The sequence below is a fragment of the Nymphaea colorata genome, chromosome 12 (assembly GCF_008831285.2).
Source record: "Nymphaea colorata isolate Beijing-Zhang1983 chromosome 12, ASM883128v2, whole genome shotgun sequence".
Lineage (NCBI taxonomy): Eukaryota > Viridiplantae > Streptophyta > Magnoliopsida > Nymphaeales > Nymphaeaceae > Nymphaea > Nymphaea colorata.
This window is the reverse complement of record NC_045149.1, coordinates 11438083-11462375: the sequence shown is the minus strand read 5'-3', so window position 1 is coordinate 11462375 and position 24293 is coordinate 11438083. Positions and strand designations below refer to the sequence as shown.

Genomic DNA, 24293 nt, shown 5'->3' with positions numbered 1-24293 from the left:
TGTAAATTCAAAGTTTCATATGGCTGTCCCATGTAGGCCTCACCTATCTCCGCCCAGTAAATATATTGTTAATTTATATTTTCTTATATATAGTGAGATTATATATTTTCTTTTATATATTTCTTTCTCTTGTAATCTTGTTTCATTTCAGCTACTTGAATTGCTAAAAATGAAAAACTAAAATTTTGTTTATTACAATTAATAAATAAATTATTTAGTAGAGAAAGAGAGAGTTATATACATCTAATTCTAGTTTAAAACTGGTCAAAATTATTTGGAAAAATATATGCAATCAAATTATGACAATGAACAAAAAATATATGTACAATCAAATTATTACAGTAAATAAAGAAAATAATTTGGTAGAGAAAGATTAAAATCAAATTTGGACCACTATCGAGGACCGAAGGGCATCATTGGTGCCGTGGAGGGGAGGCGATAGCCTCCTTCGTGCAACTCATAGTCAATCGCAGTCGGTCGGGGAAAGATCCACTCATTTTTTTTATAGGAAAAAATGAGCATTGTATTGGTTGTTCTAGGGCATAAGTGTAACAAAATCACCCAATCATGTTAATGCAGATAGGTGGTTGAAAGAAAAACATAGAAAAAAAAAAGAACTAATAATAAAAAATGAAAATGATCATCACCTTTTTTCTCTATCTTTATCTTTTACCAGTCTATCAAAATAGATCAGACGGCTCAAGTTAGAGATGGCTCAAGTTAGATCTGGCTTCCATTTTTTCCTTTTATTTCTTTTTTTCCCAGACAAGCTTTTATGATGCTTCAAGGGGCATACGGTAGCTAGTCGAGTTAGGGGCCTATATAAAGGCAGGTCTCTAGTTCGATTCCCATGGGCGCTATGTTCCTGTGTCTTAAGGTGGTAGGGGGCGGCATCCAAGTTGAAGGGTGCACCGTTGCTATCGTTGACATCGACGCAGCTCAGGACTCCGAAGGTAAGGGGAATGTAGGGGGGGGAGGGGGGGTGCTTTCGGGGCTTGTTTGGGTGGTAGGATTAATACCTGTCACTCACCTGAAAACAAGCTTTTATGATAGTTTCTTATATTTCCTTTCCTTTGCCTCTCCTTCATTTTACTTCCCTTTCTTTTTGTTTCCCTTCCATTCTTTAGTTCTTTTTCTTTTTCTTTTCATCCACCCAAATATAATTGTCAGATTTCAACTAGAAAGTGAAATATTTAACAAATGGATATCAAAAGATATACTTATAAATTATGAAAAACTTTATGAGAATTCCACTTACTAGTTCATTAATTTAAGTTACTTTCCTTTCAAATTTTTGTTAAGCTCAAACAATCACCAAAAGCATGACATGATCCATGAATAGTACTATGATAGTTAAACCATGTTTAATAACAATGCTTCTATTTGTGAATAATATAAACAAGAGTTGTTATTTTACCATAATATGTTGATTATATGAAAAGGGCGTATATATTTCTTTTTGGAAAACCAATTTGACAGGATTGATTTGAGACACATGATTTTTTTTTTTTTAAGTTGCTCATTCTTGTAGAGGTTATCTTGATAGAGGTTATGTTTATCTCAAATTTTGTTTTTTGCTAGATGTGCTTCTACATATAAAAAAATGATATTGAAAATGAAAATTGAAAGTGTCTATGTAGAATCTGATGTATATAAACAATTCGTTAAAGTACTCATGTATCTAATCACAACTCAACCAAATATTGCTCATTTTGTACACGTAGCAACTCAATTTCAACGTACCCCAAAGCTGTAACTTTGTAGATGAGCGCAGTTACGTGAATAATGGGACACATCAAAGAAATATAGCCTTGAAGAATAAATATTTTGCGTACAGGCTCTTTTTCTTTCTTTTGTAATTTTCGTTTTTACTTTTTCTTTTCCTTTGTTTTCTTTTCTTGTCCAATCATAGTCAATTTTGGTTTTTTACTCGGTCTGGGTTAGTCGTCACCTAGCTCCACTGGGTACCTTATTATACACTGGAGCTGGCTCAAAGACTAGCTCAATCTACTGTTGAGCTGTATATAAGTGGTTCTTTCTGGCTGATATTTTGTCTAAAACATTTGGCCCTTCATAGAAGTCCCTTTTTGGTGTTGTTGTTTAGTGTGCTCGTGAATGAATTTCTCATACTTTTTTTTAAAGTTCCTTATTTGCACTTGATCATGTGCGTGTGGGATTCCCTTTTCATATTTGATTCAAATTTAATATCCTACCTTCAGGAATCTAGAAAACTTTAAGTTATAAAAGAACATTTTTTCAACCTGTTGGTAATTTTATCCGAGGGCATATGCTAAGTTACACCCTGTATAGTACAATTAATTGCATCTGTAACACTGGATTTGAAGGTATACTTGTTACTCTTAAAAAGTTACACTACCAAATGGACAACATAAGTCGATCGAGATCGTCCTTTTGAGCAAACCTCCAAGCCCACAACCGCAAACCAAAGAGAAAATACCTCTTTTTTTATAATTTAATGATTTTACCAAGTCTTTAAAATTAGAATAGTTAATTAAATCATTTATGGAAAATTAAGATGAAAGAAAGAGTTACTCGGTTAAATGTCGATAGTCCGATTCTTAGTACTTAACCCGGCGAGTCAAAAAGTCAACCCAATGAACCACTGACCCGATTGATTGCTGATCTAAGTCTGATTCCCAAGTTGGCCAACTGTGAACAGCACTGATAAATCTCACGAGAGGAAGTCCTTTTTCTTTTCAAAGCTCTTTTAAGTGTTTTACATGTTTCAAAAGAGACTGACTCTTGGATACCCTTTTTTTGTGTTTTCTTAGAGTATCTTTTTATAAGTAAATCATCCTGCAGTATTGCACATGTACTACCAATTTTTCTGTAATCAGATCCCATAGGCAGCCATTTTCTTGGTATTCATATAAGGTACAGGAGAACATACAAATTCTAGTGATACAGAAAGCATAATATCAGTAACTTATCCATGTTACTGAAAGAACAGATTCCACTCGAGCTTTAAGGTGGAAAGCCATCATAGCTTTCACCAACTTGAGCCATTTTTAGAACCTTGAACCTTCACTCGGTATGCAGCTTCCATCTCAGCCTGCATGAAGATGAAATCTTTTTCATCAGAAAATACATTGAAAAAGCATAGCTAATAAAGACTTGAAAAGAAAGCAAAGCAGAGAAAAAGGGAATGCGGTTGTCTATAAAATAAAGGTCATCATACATACTTGGCACACCATAGAGTTGAGTAAAACTATAAACATGAAAATGATTTCTGTCTCAGCGCCATGCAGGTGTGCACACACAATAGCATATGGACATTGCCTCAATTGCATTCTTGACGAATCTCTAGATCATTATGATTTCAAAATGCAGTGGTAAATTCAAGTTGAAAACTGGCGTGCAAAATAATCATAAATTCTGAGGGAGAATTAGAGAGCGTAACAAGAAAATGAAGTAGGAACACTGCAGATAACACTTCATTACAAATTTGATTGCCCATGAAGCGTTGTATTGGAAAACACCAAAGCTGACATATAGTCACCATTGTGTCAGGCAGTATTTCATGATTCTGTTCTACACAAGAATCCTACAGTCACAAGCGAATCACATGGTACTATGTCATGACTTTTTGAGAAAGAGATTATTTATTTATTTATTTATTTATTTTTTAATCTATGAAGCACCAATTAAGCAACATCAAGTCACCAACTACAGGCATTGCATTTCTTTTTCAGCCAAAGTAAGGCGTTCAAATTGCACATATGAGAAATGAGTCAAACCAGTTCCAAAACCAGCCTGGTTTTTCAGGTCCTCTCTTCCTAGGATCCACCAATCTTGTGATGAGGAAGATAGTTGTCAAAAGGAAGTGGATAAAAGAAGAGAGAAAAAGTAGGCAAGATGAACAAAAAAAAAAAAAGAGGGGAAGAGTCAGTCCTAAAACGGACTTGATTCCATTCCCCATACATATAGGAGAGAGAAATTTCAATGTGGTCCACAAGTTTGTACCCACCATGCTCACCATTCACCTTTTGGATGGTGTGTTCAGAGATGAATTTCACCATTTCTGCAGAGTGGTGGATATGGTGGAGACCAACCTGTGGTGCATCTCCCTCCCTCCCACCCCTTCTCTCAACCACCTCCCCGCCCCCACCAAAAAAAAAAAAAAACAGAACCCTTCTACTTGAACTAGCTATTGGCTAGTTCCAATGGCTGGATTTCTAACCAATGAGCTTCAAATGTCTTAGGCATCCCTCTTCTCTTGTACGCAGAAGGGGTTAAGCCCCATGTAGCAATTTGACTACATTTTATGAAAACAATCAAGATTAACTTCGGGTTTGGTATGGAGTCCATATCTGCATTTTAGTTACTTTAGCTCTTACAAGCTTTTCTATTTTGCCTTGCGTTTGGTTCTTTTGAGCTATTGTTTTTCCTCCTGGATATAGCCTTGTCCTACTTAGAACAATTGACATGCTGAAACCAACACGTTTATGTTCCTGAGTGATCATATAAGAAAATTTTATAGCCTGACTTTCGAATGGACATCTCCATGTTTTGCAATAACAGTTCTCATAATGTGCTCAATCCTCCCAATATACCTTGCATGTTTTAAGCAGTGGCTGCAAGAATGAAGATCTGAAAAATTTTATAGACTCAGCCAGCGATGTTCCTTCCCATCCTGTAGAAAGCACATATTTAACACTAAAGAAGGATTAATGCTTCTAGAGAACAAAAAAGCAAAGCGGATTTGTAAAAAATCAGGGACTACCTTCAGTATCTGCACTGTGGCCCCTCATGTTCAACTCTTCCAGAAGCTGCAATTTTCAGAGTCCAATTTTAGAAGTATTATGGAACCAACAGGGAAAAGAAATCTATATGGTTAGACAAATTTAGTATACACAAGATAGATTCTGGAAGAAAACTACATAAATGGCCACAGAAGCTGAATGTCCATTGGACCAGGGGAGTTTGTTACTTTTTGTTCACTACAAAGCCAATTGCTAGGAGAAAAGTCCTTCAGAATGCTTACCCCTGAAAGGGTTGGCACAGCAGTTGGATCAAACTGATCAGAGTGAGCAGGATCAATTGGAATACAAACGCGACCTGAAAATTAAGGCATATGAGTAACTAATGATGCACCTGTAGATGTGAAAAGGCTGAAACTTGAAGTGATAAAATTGTAATTGACAAATAGCAAGAGTTCATGATCCAGGTGAACTTCATATTTTATACATATGAGAAGAAAAAAAAAGGAAAAAAATACTTTTAGGAAACACAAAATGAAATATCGTGTTTTCATCAGTTTTTTCTGGTTTTTCCCCTTTCCAGGTAAAAATAGTTTTAAAATATACTTTAATTTTTAGATGCTTCTTTTAATATATTAATACCTATTTTGGATTTTGATAAATGTTTTTATAAGAAAATTAATAAAAAAACTCTAAGATTATATTTTTTATCTTATTTCCGTACTTTTTATATTTTTTGAATTCCCCAGATTTTCTGAAGAAAAACAAACTTCCCCTTTTAATGCCCAAAAAAAACTTTATCAAAGTAACAACTATAATCACAAACCAGTTTTTGGATGTACACAAAATGGTGACTTCAGAAGATGGTTCATGTGCTTTGAAACCTGGAACAAGGTTCAGGAGATAGTGTTTATCAGCAAAAATTAACAAGAAACTTGAAATCCAACGCAAAGAGGGGGAATAAACATCATACCTCCATATCCAGTCTGGGGTATGTATGGCAAAAGACAATCTCCTCAACACTTCGCCGTAGCCCTTGAACCTTAAAATAACTATGATTGCTCAGTAAAACATATATGATCTTCCCGATGAATATGAAAATTTACTGATCTCACCTTTTGCTTTCCAGACTGCACCATACGCTTTAGTTGCTTCCAACGAGCAACATTAACATCTTCACCTGAGGAAACCTGATGATTTTTTTGCCACTTTTCTTGAAGCTGAGAAGAAATAGCTGTCAAAAATTTATTTTTAGTTAGAGCAGGTTTTATTTCAGGGAAAAAATAAAGAAAAATCACTAAAAAGATAAAGAAATGATAAACCAAAGGAAGCAATTGGCAGATCTGGTGACAATCAGTGACACATACATTCATCTGGAATCATGTCAAGAATCCTCTGAATACTCGTTTCAGATGCTAAATAACTTTGGCTGCTAAGTAATTTCTCTTCAAAATAGAACTGTAAAATGTTATAAGATCGCCTGTAATGTATGCCAATCGAAATTCAGCAACAATCAGTTCATGTATATTTAAATAGAAAAATATACAAAAAAAGAAGCAGGACCATATCGGGGCTCACGTCAGGAATGGATGAAGTGCAGGTCCAGACAAGGTGACCTTTCTCTTATTGTTTTCATTTCCCTGAAATAATCAATGTCAGAGTTCCTGAAGGACCACCTTCAAATATTTACTCCAATAATCACAGATACTTACCCTATTTACACGGAAGTAGTGTGCAATAGCTGCCCTTTGTTCATTGGTTAGCCTGAATCAAAAGACCAGCTACAAGTCACTGTTATGTGGACATTTTGCAATGAAAGAAGTGGAGAAAAGGATATCCATGGCTATCAGAAGCACAATGTTTTGGCCACTTTCTTGTATGCCATACATTATGAGCACATAAACAGAATGCCTAGACAATTTGACATCAGAAATATCCATATATAGAAATGAGGCCCATATCTTCCATTTACCAGAATGTAGAACCCTAACATAAATTACAGCATAGTTTATATATTGATAGTCTAGACCTGGGCATCTGGCTGGCCCGACCCGGCCTGGCCCGCTAAGAACCGGGTCCGGGCCAGTCTGCTGTCTGAAACCCGGGCCCGGCCCCACCCCGCCCCAACCCGGTTACAATAAAAAATATTTTTTTAATAATAAAATATATATTATTAATAATAAAAAAAATTATTTAAATGTTATCGGGCCGGATTGGGCCCCTGTCGGGCAAACCTGGGCTAGGTTTTTCGGGCCCAAAACCAGGCTGGGTACTGGCTACCCGCCGGCGGCCCGACCCAGTGCCCAGGTTTAATTGATAGTTGATACTTAGTACATGATATTAATTATTAAGAAAAATATTTATATGACATTCCTTGCCTAAGCAACTGCCACAATGGCTTGTTTTAGCATACAATTTGCTTTGGAGAAAAAAAACAAAAGGACCAAATAACTAAGATCTGCAGATAATGTACACAGATCACAACCTGACTTGCTTTAGTAGATATCGTTCAGAAAATCTTGCTTTAAATAAACCCTCACATGACTCATGGAGTTGGTAATCATAATTCTCTTACCACGATAGAAAATATAGATAACTCTAAACCAACAACTATGTAGTGTTAGAGAAGATAAATTCAGAAACATATAAAGCTATGAGATGAAAATGCTTCTCTACTTCAGTAGAATGAGAACTGCAATATCAGAAGTATTGAAGGATATTGAAGTGAATTCTTCTTTATGGTTTAAAGGTCTTCATGATATTAGGCCAATCTAGCAAATAAAAAAAACAAAAAGTCCTAAAAATTACAAGAAAAAAAATAAATGAGAAACTAATAAAAAAGTGAAAACATATCAAACAATCGAAGATATTCATTTTTTACCAAGATTTCCAAAATCTCACAAGATTTTCCAATATTTTCATTTTACTCATTTTTCTCATAAATATCGCAAGGTTTTCGAAAATCTCATGATATCTATAACATTGGTTTTGTAGAATGTTGTTCCAGGACTAACAAAACATTTCAGCACATTCAACACTTAAAACATCATGATCCACTCTTAGTTTCTCAACCACTTCCACAGAAGAAAATCAAGAAAATGGAAATGGACAGCCCACCAAAGGAAGAAACAAACATTTTAGATGTAGGTTTAAGGATTAGCTTTTTCAAATCAAAAGTCATGTAAAATAGTATCTGATATCATCAAGCTTGAGAAATTAAGAAAGACCATGTTACTATATGTATGTAAGCTTAGATGAGAATGAGAGAGAGAGAGAGAGAGAGAGAGAACTTCTAGCAGATAATATATGATCCTTGACAATTCAATAATTTTTTTTAGATTACTGAACATTTAAATATGAAAATGATAAACTTCCACACTTCTATTTTAAAGCCAGAAACCTCAAGAGGGAATGAGGTAAATCAAATTCAAGAAAGAACAACTCTAACATGCCATAAGACTTGATGAAAAGGACAAAACTCCATGCTTCTATTTTAATAGCAGAAACCACGGTGTGAATGAGGCAGGCAGATCAAATTCAAGGAAAGAATGACTCTTGCATGCCATAGAACTTCCTCATTCAAGCTATATTATTGCATATAAGCATGAGAAGGATGTGTTTGTCAAATAAAGCACCTTCAGTTAATGTTATATATTATATTGATATTAAAATATGACATGTTGTCAACAAAAAGAGGAAAAAAGCCTACTTAGAGGTTATGAAGAAGTGAGAAATGTACAGGACAAGCTCATAAATAGAGACAGCTACAAAGGCATAAAATAATCAATGGAGGCTATGAAATACAAAGCCACAACTTAATTCAGCAAAAGACAACTCAAATAGTCTGATACAACATAATACCCAAAGGACCTTTTTCACAGTTAATAGGTCAATTTTCCACCAACGTAATACCCTAATCAGAAACAACCAAATTTTTTTGGATTAGTATTAATGCATAATCCACATACAAATTCATATCTCACAAGCGCATGAATACCCATGTTACAAGGCCTTCTACAAGTTCTTGCATTAGTTCAATGAGAAAAGTCCTATAAGGAACAGAGAAGAGAGAAGGCCTACACATTTACCTTCTAGCTTTGTGATCACAAACCCAACAATGAACGCCTCGTCGACCACTGTACACCCAGAGAACATGATCAAAACCAAAATCCTCTGCATTGAAGACAAAGTAAAGTCACTTTCTCACCCATTACTTCTAAAAAACCATCAAAATAAGCAAAAGAAAAGTACAGTTTCTTTTAAATGTTCAAGATGAATCTCAAATTCATATAAACACAGAGCTTGATTGCCCACTAAGACCATGCAAAAGCAATTGTAGAACTTAAGCTTATTTTCTCCACCTCGAAGGGAAACATCAAGGACTTTGATAGCAACTGTCATCAATGGCCAGCAGTCTATGCAGACATCTGCTCCAGAGCAACAATATCTGACATCATCATAGTCTGAAATATCCTGTTAAACCATATGAAAGGATGCAACAACAGATGAAATTAGCAAGCATTTATGCTTCACCACAAATTCCACTTAAGACTGAAACCTCACAATATCAAACACAAGCTCCCTCTCCACTGGGACAAAAGCATTGTCCCCAGACCGAGCATAAGCATTTCTTTTAGCAGGCTGCAGCAAGAAAAGAGGAAATCATCTGAGAACCAGACAAACTTTGTTCTTAAACTATCAGAAGGTATGTGTATTTGTACATATATTTAATATGAACAATTTGTTGTCACATACATCTACACTGTATACAGGTCCAATATCAATTTTGAAAGGACACTTCTCCTTCACGGACTTTTCCAGTTCTGACTTGCTACTGAAAGACTGAAAGCGAAGAAATATATTGTTCTCCAAAGTATAGGAAAACTCCCTTCTGCTGATGAAAGATGTGTCACATGATGGATGCTTCCCATCTAAAAAATGATGCACATATTTAGGCAAAAAAAAACATCACTACATATATTTATATGCACACAACAACCAACCTCTACAACATATTCTCATAGAAAGTTTCCATACCGTTTCCATATGACATCCATCTATAGAAGTCATCATAAGGAAAGAGCCTTCCTGTGATAAGCGACATTGCATTAGGTAAGAACATTCAAAGAAAGTTTAGATTGCAAAAAATTAGTCCAAGACATGCTTTCTAGTAAATTAAGACCAGGGTATCTGATTATCACTTGTACCATCTCTCTGCATCTAAATGTACAAATAGTAGGATCAAATTCAAAGCAGAGGCAGCATTATCATCCCTACAGGATGAAACTTTGTCCCCATTCTTGATTAAAATACAAAGCATAGTGAAATAAAACTTTTGAGGCCAATGACATAATACATTTAAACACAAAAAGAACACATAACATCGCTTGCAGTTGATTTTGTTTAAAAATTTTCCACATAAACCATTTCTTTCTTCAGTTTCAAGCATGGCACTAATCAGTCTGTGTTGCCCATTTTTTCTGAAAGAGTTGGGATTTTAGTTCATAAAATAGGCAAAGATATTAAGGTAACAATCTAGAGATCCCATTTGTTAAGACATTCTATGCACTAGATAACCAAGACTGCAAGCCAGGCTACCAGGGATCCTGTGCGTAGACATACTGCTTTCAATCAATGCTTATCTAGGAAATTCACTCAACCTATGTCAGACAGACTCTTCAAAAAAGAGGCCGCAACCGTGTCGACACGATGCTGGTGTTGGTGCAGCTCCGATACGCATCCCAATTGTGCCTTTTCTTATGCAAGTTCAAAATATTTATCATACTTTTTTTTCCTTCTCTCTGTCCTTTTCTTTCTTTATATATATAGTAATAAAAGTAAAAAGAAAGGACAGATTAAGCTAAGAAACAAGGTAACATTATATATATTATGAACACATACATTTATATATATATAATAAATATATTATATATATATACACCCTCGCACCCAAATTTTTTGGGATACGTCCGGCACCGGCACCGGCACCCGCACACGCACCACCACCCGCACCCCGCACTCATGTGACATAGCACCCAACACATGCATGTATCTGCAGGTAAACAAACACATGAAGGAAACGCTTCTCAACGGTTACCCCCCTCCAAAGCTCATTCAGATAAAACACTAAGACCATGACATCATCAGACACACTATATCTCCACAAGGAAAATGCATAGGTCGGTATATGTAGAAAAAGGAAATAATCAAAGGAAAACATACAAGCAAATGATGAGCAGTCAAGAAAGAGCGAGAGTCTCAGCTCCCGCTCCTGAATGGTTAAAATCAAGACAGAAAGACCAAATGAGGGTCCTGAATGAACTCACCCTAGATCAATTTTCTCACCCCTAACGAGTAGTAATTGCTCCAGGAACTACTGTCCCATCAAGGGATTGAAGCCAAGGTACAAAAACTACACATTCTGTTGGAGTGCCAAATCAATTGACTTAGAACCAGAGAGCGGGCAGGCCTTTCATTGAAACTGGCAAAACCACGTTGGAAAAGCTTGCTGTACTAGTCCAAGAAAAGGACACTTAGGAGTTTAACTCCCACTCATTTTGAACGCAGGCTTTCTTAGGAAGCTCTGACCTACTTAGGACCACTTTCTGATTAGCCCTCAACAGAGTTTCATGAGTTTTTTGTCAAATGAAGAACCCCCAGATATCCTTTTTATTGTTTATTTGCATTGGGCACATTCTTTAAAAATCAATTTAATGCAAAGAGATTAAATTTTTTGTCATTGAATTCCAATGCAGTTCGACTGGCTGATTTTAGATGCCTTTCAGAAAATACATATGGCAGAAGAAACTAAGCTAACGCATGCCGGTGCCTTGCTAGATATACCATCATAAACACATTTTCCAAGTTAAATTTGACAAGCAGCAGAAGTAATCAATGTTGTTTCCAGGGCCTAGTGCATTCACGATGGAGATTCCACTCCACCTTTTCTTTTGAGATAGAGACAGTGGGAGCAGGAAACCACAACAAAAAAAGGTTGTGAAAACTAGAATTCACTGGAAAGCAAGCATCAACTACCGATAATGTCGAAGGACTAGAAGGAAGCGAGTGCCGAAGATCAATAGGGAGACGTGCTGAAATATTAAACGAGACAAGGACGAGAAAAGAACAAAAAAAGGCAGAAGAAACATACCATAGTATACTCTCAGGTAGTTTTGGTCAAACTCATTGGGGACGACGGACCTCTGGATGTTATGGGGCGCAGGTTCGTCAATGGCCATGTCATCAGCGCCATCGCGGTTCTCCTCAGCCACCATTGCTTCGCACAATCTTATCTTTACCAAGAAAATCGAGGTTTTTTGCGTAAATACAAACGCAATATGAAAAAGAAGAGGGTGTGACCAGGCAGGGGAAGAGGATGAAAAACCCCCCAAAAGAGAGAGGGACAAGGTGACGATGCCGCCGTGGGGACTATTCCAATAGAGTCGCGAGGCAGATCGATGAAAGGAGCGGGAAGATGGGGGCAATAAATGGGAGATGTTCTCCTTTAGGTCTTTTCCCGCCATTTTCTGTGTTACCGCCGTTACGGATCAGGCCGGGTCGACACCTAAAAGAACAAAGTCCGACGATAAAAGTCCGATGAGCGTTGATTGAGGCGCATTTTTCACCAAAAACGCCTCGAAGCGGGAAGGCGAAGCGATCTGGTACACGAAGCGTCGCGCGCTTCACAACGATTCGTGCATCGGTGCGAGGTCTGCGCCACCATTTGCCACAAAATATTATTTATTTTGGTGCTAGGGCATAACATAATTGGTCTGATTAACAAAATGGTGTAAGGCTGGTGTTCAATTTATTTTTTTAGACGGCAAACAATGGATGTAAGGCACTTAATTAAGAGTGTCCACTCCCCCACCTCAGTCCAAGTCCAGTAACCGTGGACATTGAGGAAAGAGAAAAAGGGTAAATAGCCCTTTGTAGGGGGCTATTTTCCTGCCGTATTGACCAACATCGTGCCTAAGAACATTATTCAGTCATGCATATCAAGGGTCCTATATGTATAGTCTATCATGCCATTGTCAAGGATCCATTTGTCCATGTTTGTTTTCTGAAAATGCTATATATTTCTGTTTCTTCTTAACTAAATCTTTACACCAAAACTATGATTAGGACTTGCGACATTTAACTTTACCATTCTTTTATGGAACTCGACGAGCTACTCTCTCTCCCTGTTCCTCCATTTGACCAACCTCCCTTCTAATGGCATGATTCGTTGGACTCTCACCACCTCAGCCTCTTCCCCCTTAGCCTCCTGTTACCGAGCCACTGTCTTCCTCATCGCACCTTTTGGTTTTTGAATCTCTCTCCCCAAGCTAACCGTGTTCACAGACTGTTGATTGCTAGTTATATCAGTTATATGAATACTTTAGATAATCTGCATTACCTCGGCCTTCAACTTCTGAACTAGTGCACACCTATGTCACCAGGGTGCGGCAACCCTGGTGACGCGGTGTTGGTGTGACCCAGATTCGCACCCAATTGATTTCAGTTTTTTTTATCAAATTTGATATTATTAATATATTATATTAATAAATTAATAATAATAATAAATACCTTCACCGCACCATCGCACCCTAATTTTTTTGAAATGTATCGCACTGGCACCCGCATTTGCACTCGCACCCGCACCATGCACCCCGATGACATAGGTGCACACATTTCTGCTGCCTCTTGCCTCTTTTTTTCTGCTTTTTTTTTTTTTCTCTCGCCTAGCCTTCCCGGAGTGGTCTTCAAGGACACACTACTTACGGTCACTTGTGTGGGATATGTGATTCGGGCAGATGTGCACCTAGCTCTTGGCATTGGCATTGGTATACACGTTGGAGTAGCTACTAACTAGTTACCCTTCCTCAGTTTTACTTTGCCTCCCTTCATTTGTTTGTTTTTTGCATTTCGTACGATTAGTAATAATTTTGTTTGTAGGTCATTGCGACTTCTTATCACAATTTTTACTATTGCATTTTCTACTTTCACGGCCATATCTCTCTCTCTCTCTCTCTCACTCTCTTGAAAAGAGATACAGGGGGTTGAGCCGCTATTTAGTTTCTTCTCATAGTTTTTTTTTCTTTCTAGGGAGCATAAGGAGGATGGTTGATAGCTTCAGATTTTAGATCTTCAAGATTTGAGAACCTTGGATGTAAGATCAGTTCCTCTCCCTTCATTCTTAAATCTGAACTTTTGTTAATGCAAATATGTAAAATAAAAATCTTAAAGGATCCTTAGTTTAATGAATGGTAGATTTTACAAAGGATCTTTTGCCACATCACTTCCATATCAGGTCCATGAATTTCGAATATGGAGTAAAGTAGCCCCTTACTAATTCGAAGCTTAAGTAACTAGGAACTCCTCCTGCGTTCAAAGTCCCTAGTCTCTAGGTGCTCATAACAAATTGTTATTATCCAGGGATTATGTCCCAAAATTTAGTGTCACGTATGAATCTGCCAAAAAATGGGGCAGTTTCACTAAGAACATCTAAATGCCCCTAAGCAGAACCCATTATTAGCAACTTATTTTTAAGAAAAAAAAAAAGCAAACTAAATTTCATAGAAAAATGCTACATTCTTGAAGGCTTAACAAGCGTAATATACACGAGTTTCAAACAGGTTGCAACCATGTGACAACGACAAGGTCCCGTCCCTCTCCATGAAGCGATGTTATTTTCCCACAGTTCTGCAACACACAACACACACACGCACATTTTATATATATATATATATATATATATATATATATATATATCAAGAAACGGCCTTCTAGCACGCTTTTGAAACGAGAAATCACATACAAGAAGTTTGGCTGATGCTCTTGTACCACTCCCCTCAATGTGCACGTTAAGGAGCAGAGGAAGTATCAGAAGAAATTAACTTGGGCATGCTGTCTGTTAACAATCTCTTATTGAAAAGTTTTAAATAATTGAAGAACAATAATGTGCTTGGCAGTTAGCACTCATCATTTCCTCTTCAAAAAAAAAAATTCAATTACATTAATGAGAAGAAATCAAATGCTTTCTGCAGTCTCTAAATTAATTGATCATCATCTTCCTCCTCTTGTCTTGCTGCATCCCTCCTCGGAAGGTTGAAGAAGTTCATCTAACAACGTGTCGTCCAAGCACTCAAATTCAACCACCGGTTTCTGGGCATTCTGAAAGCCACTCGCACGAGCCATCATGCTCTCCCTTCCTTGTTCCACAGTAACACCCGAGGACGATGATGGCGGCAACTGTGATGATGATGGTGGTATCGATGACGATGATGAAGATGGCGCTGCTGAATAGTAATGAACTGCGGCTCCATGTTGGTATTCATGGGGAAAGTTGAGGATGGCCAAGCGGCCTCTCATGCCGAAGGCCGCCCGGTCGTAGGCGCGCGCGGCCTCCTCGGCCGTGCTGAACGTCCCCAGCCAAATCCTGCTGCCTTTTCTTGTGGAATCACGAATCTCTGCTGCGTATTTGCCCCAAGGTCTTTTCCTCACTCCTCTGTATCTAACTTGCAGTTCTTCTCCCCTGTTCTGCCTTTCTGCTTCCCGGTCCATTGGGAGCGGCGTTCTTTGGCCGGTGGGAGAGCGTTAATCCTTTTATAAAGTGGACAGGGATCGGATGTTGCATGGTCCAAGATGCTGGCTCTGTTTGAACGTGTGAGTTGAAGAAAGAAACTTTGAGAAAATTCGTGGCCAAAGGCTTCACACGCTTGAATTATCATCGAAGCTGATAATAAGACGCATTTTATTTGATTTTAGCAATCACTTTTCCGGTGACTTTGACGATTCTTCGAGAAAGCAAAGTGTTGGTTCAATCACGTTGGTAATGGTGATCGAACAGTGGGTATGAGATCAGATGCATGAGTTTCGATCATGTTATATTGCAATCTGTTCTCTCCGGCGCTTCAATTTGCTACTGAGCTTTCATTTGGTCATTTAGGCTGACACTTAAACCTAAGTTCTGCCATTAATGAATGCACAGGCTTCCCGTGAAACCCTGTCAAAAGAGAGAGAGAGAGAGATCGGTTGAGTGGTCATCTTGTCCTCTGAAAGTTTGACGAGAGTCGGCTTTGGGGAAGGACGGCATCCAATGGGTGAGGGTGTTCAAAGTTGACGTCTACATGAATCATCTGGTGACGTTATGCCCATGATGCCTTTTAATGGGGAAATCAGTTGGGCACGGTTCATTTTTGTGGGCTCCCCCTTGTCCTAGAAATATATATTAGAAGTCTTAATTTACTGGTGCTCATTTGAGATCTTGTCCTTTTCCAGCTAGTAATCTACTTAATGAAGTAGACAGATCTATCGGATCGAACCTGACAAGATGTTACGCCTCATAAGTAATGTATTCAGCAAAGGCATCCAATGTATGGAACAAAATGTACAAGTCAAAAAAGATATTGGGGTGTTTGGATGGCACACACACAAAAAAAAAAAAAAAGCTAGTTTTGTTGGTAAAAATCTAGTTAATTTTGTATGCAAAAAAAAGTTTTTGGAATGTTGGGGAGTCTTATCAAAATGGGGTTTGAAGGAAACTCAGTTTTGTCAAATCTGGTATTATAAATGGTTTTATAAAAAGGAGTGAAAAATCTCGCCTTTTAAGTTATTAAAAAATCAAGTTTTGGGTATGTCATCCAAACTAAAAGGCAAGGCTTTTAAAACCCATTAAAAAATTTGGTTTTCTTAAGACTGTATTAGATGAGGGCGCGATCCAATTACTCTCTTAAAAAATTTCACCTTTAAACTTCTGCATGAATCAAGTTAGTTGTTTCCTACCTCTCTTGAAAGGTGGAGATATATGGGGTCCCCGTGAGACGTATACCGTGGGAGCAGAATCTGAAATCTCAAATTTATATGTTGGACTTGATTAAACTTCGGTCCAGTTATATAGAACAACCCCACTAGAACTGATTAATAGAAAATTTGTTATGTCTATAGTGCCCCCATAAAATAAAAGTTCTAACTCCACCCCTACTTGAAAGCTTCACACATTAGAAAAAATACATCGTAAAGCCATTCAACAATGTCAATGTTCATCTTATTATGCCGACTCCGAGTTTGGCAAGCTACATAATTCATGATCAAGTAATGCTGTCTTTAATTGCTACTTAGACGGATAGACGGGTGTCGTCAGCTTAAGTAAGCATTCCTATAAATGATGATATAGCGATAATGATTGAAAGACATACCAATTTTGTTTTTCATGAAATATTGAATATGTGGTTAATAAAATTTTAATTGATTATGCTGTAAAGACTCAAATCTCATGAGACTGATCTATCTAATTATACTTTAAGTTCACTTAAATTTTGGATTAGAGTGGTCTCTGTAAACTCCACAAAAACTCCACCTGCGTCAGCTTCTGGAACAACGCCTCTAGAAGAAAGTAATGATGACACGAGAAGTTTAACGCGGTCTTGTTTGGCAGCACTAACATCCATCTTTTTTGGATGTTTCTCTTCCACCAAATCATAAATGTTCAAATTCCGTGGGCTCAAACTACGAGAAAGAAAGAAGCTATTCCACTGAAAGACCGAAACCTGTGGTCCGCATGGTCTATGTTGAATTGAATCGTTGACGATGATGAGGAGCCACCATTTATTTAAGGAAAAGAACGAAGAACGTCATGTGCTTAATTTAATTCTTTCTCAGAAGAATGAAATGACGACTAGCGAGGTGCCAAGTAAATTTTGTCAGGCTTTATATATATATATATATATATATATATATATATATATATATATATATATATATATATATATATATATATATATATATATATATATATATATATAGAGAGAGAGAGAGAGAGAGAGAGAGAGAGAGAGAGAGAGAGAGAGAGAGATGAGCTCACACGCTCACACTCAGGCGAGCTCATCTCGGCACCTCAAGACCGTCCACTGTGCCAACATCGGACGGTCGGTTTCTTTTTGGTGTTTTTAGTCTCCTTTTTTTCCAACCAACGCACGAAATCTTCCCAGCGCTCTTTCTCTAGTCTCTCTCTCTTCTATCTTTCTCCCTTTACCCTCTCTCCTTCTCAGCGTGAGCGCCGGGCCCTTTCCGCCTGAATCGCCGTTGAATCATCGACAGACCCACGTCCGGCAACCCATCCGGCCGGCACCACTACCGTTTATCCTCCCTCCTTCCCAGCAGACGAAGTTGTCTGCGTTGAAGCTGCCTGAGCCCCATACACCTGCCGGTCGCAGCACCCCGCCGAGGCGATGGGAGAGGGGCGGCAAGGAAGAGGCCTATTCTATCTAAGAGAAGAGTTGCTCGGGCTCGACTGACTCGAAGATTGCCACGCTCGACCTTGACAATATCAGCTCCAGCCAAGTCGAGGAACGAGCTTGAACTATGGGAAACTTTGTAAAATTTTATCTTATTTTTCTTAACTCAGTAACTAAGGGCCCGTTTGATTGTCGGGTGAAATTTAACGTGGTAAATTTATCATGGTAAATTGTCGGGTGAAATTTAACGTGGTAAATTTATTAAATTTTTTTGAAAAAATTTACAGGATGAAATTTCTCCTTCTTCCAATCTGAGGCTCTGTTTGATGCACAGGAAAAATTTAACGTGTTAAATTTAACCTTGTTTGATACACATGAAGAATTTAACGTGGTAAATTTAATCCTGTTTGATGCAAAAGAAAAATTTAACGTGGTAGATGTTTTTTTTCTTCTCGTCCCAAATGATTTTACTGCAACCACTAGGGAAGATTCTTCCATAAATTAGGATTACCAAGGAAAAATACAAGCAATACAAAATTCATTGAGTAAAAGGACAATCCCAAGCTGACTCGGGCAATTTCTGAGTCGACTCGCGGAGTATGCCAACAATGATTATATTGCAGCTTCGACCATTTTCTTTGATTTATACAAAGGTTTTCTACTTGAGTTGTGCTTGTGGACTTTATGTTCTGTTCCATACATCTGTCTGGCTCCAGCTTGAAGAACATTCCATTTACAGGTTTCTCCAGGCTATTGTCGAAAGTAGAAAAGTCTCCTACCCAATTGACTGGGCAGATTTCATCTCTTTGCAGTAATTACAACATACAAATGAATGCTTCGCAACTTGGTTTTATGGATGCTGCCATGGTATGCATTTTACAAATTTTCTCAAAGCAACGCAAATCTCAGCAACTTGAATTCTTTTGGTACAGATAATTAACGTTTGCTCATCAATAAATCCTCTTTCTCATCCTTCAAGTAATTCAGTTCAACAAAACAAATCAAAAAATTCATAGAACATAATAGCATGAAGAGCGGCACATATGCTTCAACTAGCTCCTACTCTCATGCTTGTCCGTTGAACAGTGTCACAGACTTAGTTAACATATTTATTGAACCATTCAATCGTGTGAGTTTGTGCTTCTTCTGCTCTCTTCACAGCAGCTTCATCATCAGTTTTGTATTTCACTGTCCAGCTATGTGCAGCGCCGAGGAATATCTTCATAAAACTATTACATGCAGATGAAGATCAATTGTTTAGTGTTATGTTTTTCCAAACGAAACTATAGGAATACTCAAGCAGGTGATGAAGAGCAACCATTCAAATCAATTCTACCGGTGCCTCCAAAAACCAAGCAAGAGAGGCAAAAGCATGTCAAATATAGAAAAGGAATAAGCTCAATACCAGCTACACTAACTAGAACAACGTAAATGCAACAGAAAAAGAGCTCCCATTGAAGAGCTGAACTGACAGCTTCCCACCAAATTCATACTAAAGCGGCCTTCAACATACAGTACAAGACATCCTAACAAGATAGCATCTGAAAGAAGCCTGCCTGAATATAATTTTGCTGAGGAGAAGACTTGCTGCTGCTGGCGGGCAGTGGGATTTGATGGCAAAGGGCGATGATCTGCTCTTGGTGAAAGAGGGGGCAAAATGCAACTTGAGTGAAAAAAAAAATTCCCGCGGTGGATAGGAATACTCAAGCAGGTGATCTTTGAACTATCCAGTTATTCAAGTAACTACTGCTGCATATCATGACAATCAAATAAGAGGAAAAGGCACTAGTAAAATGAAAATCCTATGCCTCCAACAAGTGCAACAAATTCTGCAATATACCAAAATTAACATTGGCATAGCAGAACTTTGGTGGAATCTCCAGAAACTCTCGAAAGTGGCTCTGTTAGGCATTATATCAAAAAATAAAATTGAAACAACAAGATAAAGTCAAGGTATAAGAGATGGGTACAGAAATCAATCAGCAGAAGCACCAAGAAACGAAGGAATTCAAAACTATGATGAATGAGAAAAATTAAAAACAAAGAGGAATGCCCTAATCGGTGGTTCAGATGTTTGCCCTGCCGCGAGAGAGAGAGGAATTTACCTCGCAGATGTCCCTCCTGTTCATCCCTAGCAATGAAGGAAGGTTAGAGAGATGGCTGGCTTGCTCGATCGTGAGAAGATAAAAGGCTGCAGAACGGTGGCGAAGGCATCAGCAAGAGGGAAAGGGAGAAAGCGAATGCATCGACAAGAGCAAAAGAGAAAGGGAGAAAGCGAACCGGCGGAGGAGCGGAGTGGCGACGGTGAGAGGGGCGACGCCTCTGGTGCGACGATGAGAAGGCACAAGGCCGAGCGAAGAAGAAGCCGAGGTGAGGAGGTTTGGGGAGAAATGAGGTAAAACGAAGCATTGTCGAGCGGGTGAAAGTTCACCCGCTCCCTTTTTCATTAAACGGGTGAAATTTCACCCTGTTTGATGCTTGTTTAGTCGAGCGGGTGAACCCGTACATTTTTCACCTCTTCCGAGTGATTTACCCGACAATCAAACGGGGCCTAAGTGAATTTGAACTAGACCTATTTAATAAATGACAATAAGTTGAGCCGAGACAAGCCCAACCTATCTGCTATCTCTGTGTTGCCCCTTCTCATGACCTTTTAACTTAGGTAACGTACCCACCACTTAAAAAGCAAAAGCATAGTGCTACCATGAATCAAACTAAAGACATGTCTTTTCACATTTATCTAGCATGACCAACTAGATTATTCTCCTTGAAGCACAAAGACAACATTGTTTGCTTGAACATGTTTATCTCTTTGATTGCTTTATGTAATATGTCAAATCAATTTTAAAAACATATATCATCTGTCCATGTGCCACAACCTTCAAATGAGATGGAGAGAATTCTACCAACAATTGGAAAATGAAAGGCTGTAAGGATTTCATTTGCAAAAAATCACGACAGGAGAAAAGACACATGATTTTTTCACGGTTCGGCACGTTGGTTTCTACGTCCACAAAAGACCCTCATTGTGGTCGCCTCCTTCTCAAGGTCGATAATCACAAATGGGTGCTGTGGATTACATATTTCAAAGATGGTCATTTATGTCGACAAGCTTGGGATTATGTTTTGGTTTATCTTTAGGATAATTATCTCCAAACTTTCTTTCTATGTTAGATTACAACTGCCAAAATTTTCTTAATCTTTATATAGGGCTGCACAAAAGTCGAGTCGGGCTCGAGTTGGGCCAGCTTGAGCTCGACTCAACCAGAAAGCTCGAGCTCAAACTCAAGTCAAACTCGACAGAACAAGCTCCAAGATGACTTGAGGATACATCATCAAGCTGGAACTCTACTCGTTTAACTTGTTTATATTAAGCATGTCTCATTTCTTTTTACTCATTTAACTTGTTAACTCATTTAACTCAATTAACTAGTTTAGTTGTTACTCGTTTAATGATTTTCTCTTTATAATGTAACATTCATTATGTAGTGGAGCCGAGTCGAATTTGAACGAGTCGAGTTCTTACAACTTGAACTCAACTCGTTTAATATTTCGAGCATACATTTGAACTCAAGCTCACAAGTTGTGTTTGAGTCGAGTTCTGCCATTGTAGAGCCCTATCTCTATTCTCTCCTACATCATGTCAAAGCTTTATGATTTTGGATAATACCTTGACCAACATCATTTACATCACCTTCCATATGTTGTGCGAGCCACCTTCCTTATGCAAGCCACCTCTCATGAACAAACCTCTTTTCTTAACAACCCACACCCTTCCTCCCCCCTGCCCAAAAAAAAACCAAATGGGAGGAAACAAACAATTAGCTTGTGAATGGAATTAATCAAAGGTGCTTCTTGTCAAGCAATTTCAATGTGGTCAACCTGCCCTATTGTAAATGTTGTATTTTAACCAATTGAAATCCGATTAATGTAAATTAATACTCGATGGATAGCATGGCATGCAATATATCAAACAAACCTAAACTTTAAAATGTGATCATCGTGCATTTGGCAATGAACATCATAAAGTGATGGCTTAAAACAAATATATAACACATACATGATGTTATTCTTAGTTCAACGAACTTTAACAAATGACTGAATGCATCATCCAACAATGAAACATGCTCAACTATACGTAAAAAGCTACAGTTAAAGTGGCCCGACAAGATTTTAAGTCCCAAGTTGTTCAAACAATTTATTGAACACTGGATGGGTGAGTTTAAGGAAATGTACCAGAAACTTTAAAATATAAAAAACACATTAAAGCAAGATCCAATAAAGATGATTTTTTGTCATTAAGTTCACATGTAAGGGAATTAAACATGTACAAAGTACCTCACCAGAATCTGGCTGGCAAATGCCAGAATCCGGTGAGGTCAAAAATTGAAAAAATTTGAGAGATTTTTTGCAGGTGACAAATTTTTGGGCAATTAATATGCCAATCAGACTAACAAACATAATTACAAAGATCCATAGCCAAACCCCACAAAAAATAGTGAAATCTTGCCTGAAGATCTCAGATCCATGCATGCAAATAATATACGCCTCCACATCTAAATGGATAAATAACACATATTAAGGTTAATGAACCTACTAGAAGTCATCTAGGGGCCGTAAATCGAAGGACAAATTGTCTAGACATGGAAATCTAAGGTCCTCACTAGTGGAGAAAGATGGAGAAGATAGGGGAAAAGGGAGAAAGGAAAAAGGGGGAAGAAGAGTTCGAATGGCTTAAAAGTAGGGCTAGCCTTTACTGATGTGAGTGGATGTCGGTCAAAATATTTTCACTAATAGTAAACTTAGTGAAAGTAGGTTGTTAGAAATGTCAAACTCAACCGACACATTCAAATGTTAGTAAAAGTCTTCTTCATTGATGTCTAACAAAAATGCGTCAATATGACCAGAGTTATACTGAGGTGAAATCAATACCTTTAGCAATCAGCAACACCTCGACCATTGGTGAATGTAATGCCAGAATAACTTTCACCGGCATTTTGTCACCAGCCATTAGTGAAGGTTGACTTTTACTGACAACCATGCACCAAACATTTGAGGAAGTCGACTTTCATCGATGTTGACTTCCGAATGTCGATGAGGGTCTTTCTTTACCGACGTCCACTCGTGAACTTTCGTAAAAGTCGATTTTCATCGACGACCATCCCGCCATGTGTCGATGATCTCAAGATGTTTTGCAGTGTATGAACAACATACATCTATGAGGCTGCCTCACTTATTCCATCATGGCCAACAATAGGCTATAATATAATTCATCTTGGATGTTGATTGGATGTCTAATCAAAGTCAACATGGATTCTCTAAATGCCCATGTGAATTATGTTCCATCAGGCATTAAAACACATTTTGTGCATTGCTAAGGAGACTATCCAATCAAAATAGGCAAGGCACACTAGGCATATCTTTGCTGGGTAAGAAAGAAAAGAATTTCATCTTACTACTCAAGAAGGGCGAAGCCCCCACCCTTCCCCCCTCTCCCTCTAGGGTACCAGTACTGCTTTAGGTGTCTCGAAGTGACACCTTCATTAATCTTCAACTTGCATATCAATACACTTCCAAGTTTATTAGGGGAAGAGTATTTCAATAGCCAAATCTCCATTCATCATCTACATCCAAAAAATAAAACATACCATACCATTTGTTGTAGTGAACTTTCAAAAAATATAATAAGAAGTTGCTATGTTTTTGCCACAAAAGGCAAAAACACAAAAAATGTGTCCACAGTAGAAGCAATGTCATTGTTCACAACGCCAAATAAAAGAAAAAGGAGGAAATACTCTTTCAAAAACAACTGAACTTACTTATGATATGAAACCACTGATCAAGTCAACACAAGTAGCATCAGCTCAAAATTTGCACTGATCGTGGTACATGTATAAAGACAATATTGGTTGCATCCCTGTAATAGTGAACCCTCACATGGCCAACAAACATTGAACCGAAATATAGTGGAAAGTGGCAATGTGCCGCCTTTTATTCTTGTCAAAACTTTGGGAGAGGGCTCCTCCCTCAGTTTTTGACTTTTATGTTTTGATTAAAACTCTTCCTTCTAAAACTCTTTTAGATATTTTGGAAAACCCACATAATGACCTTTTCGACATGGGATCAATTGGGAAAATCAAGGTGGCTATAAAAGAATTCACGAGCCTGAATTCAAAGCAACCTTGGAGTTGCATCCACGTGAAGCAAACCTAGCTACCTATCCTTCCTCTACTTTCTCTCTCTCTCTCTCTCTCTTCATATTTTCTTCTCTCCATTGCTCTTTACAAGGTTCTGCTCTTTTAGAGGTTGCACTGCTGCAGTAGAACCCATGGCTCCATTAGGCTTCTACATCGGG

The 24293-nt window shown here is 38.0% G+C and overlaps 2 protein-coding genes across 2 annotated transcripts; both read right to left on the bottom strand.

The window, feature by feature from the left end:
* Positions 1–2843: 2843 nt before the first annotated feature.
* On the bottom strand, positions 2844–12253 carry LOC116266026 (uncharacterized). The gene is made up of 16 exons (XM_031647083.2): positions 11872–12253; positions 9759–9809; positions 9477–9652; positions 9285–9362; positions 9083–9194; positions 8810–8894; positions 6434–6485; positions 6300–6361; positions 6089–6201; positions 5837–5955; positions 5695–5763; positions 5548–5605; positions 5006–5079; positions 4745–4790; positions 4575–4654; positions 2844–3073 (listed from the first exon to the last, which is right to left on the bottom strand). The coding sequence occupies exons 1-16, from the start codon at positions 12242–12244 to the stop codon at positions 3011–3013; spliced, it is 1611 nt and encodes a 536-aa protein (XP_031502943.1). The 5' UTR covers positions 12245–12253; the 3' UTR covers positions 2844–3010.
* Positions 12254–14619: 2366 nt separating this feature from the next.
* Positions 14620–15385, bottom strand: LOC116266168 (ethylene-responsive transcription factor ERF096-like). The gene has a single exon (XM_031647275.2). It carries the CDS (start codon positions 15264–15266, stop codon positions 14769–14771), a length of 498 nt encoding a protein of 165 aa, XP_031503135.1. The 5' UTR covers positions 15267–15385; the 3' UTR covers positions 14620–14768.
* Positions 15386–24293: the final 8908 nt, after the last annotated feature.

Coding starts and splice junctions, on each gene's coding strand:
- LOC116266168 (XM_031647275.2), bottom strand. CDS start 15,266: ATGGACCGGGAAGCAGAAAGGCAGAACAGGGGAGAAGAACTGCAAGTT.
- LOC116266026 (XM_031647083.2), bottom strand. CDS start 12,244: ATGGCGGGAAAAGACCTAAAGGAGAACATCTCCCATTTATTGCCCCCA. Junction 9,810..11,871: donor CTACCTGAGAGTATACTATG/GTATGTTTCTTC, acceptor CGCTTATCACAG/GAAGGCTCTTTCCTTATGAT. Junction 5,080..5,547: donor TTGTGTACATCCAAAAACTG/GTTTGTGATTAT, acceptor CTTAATTTTCAG/GTCGCGTTTGTATTCCAATT.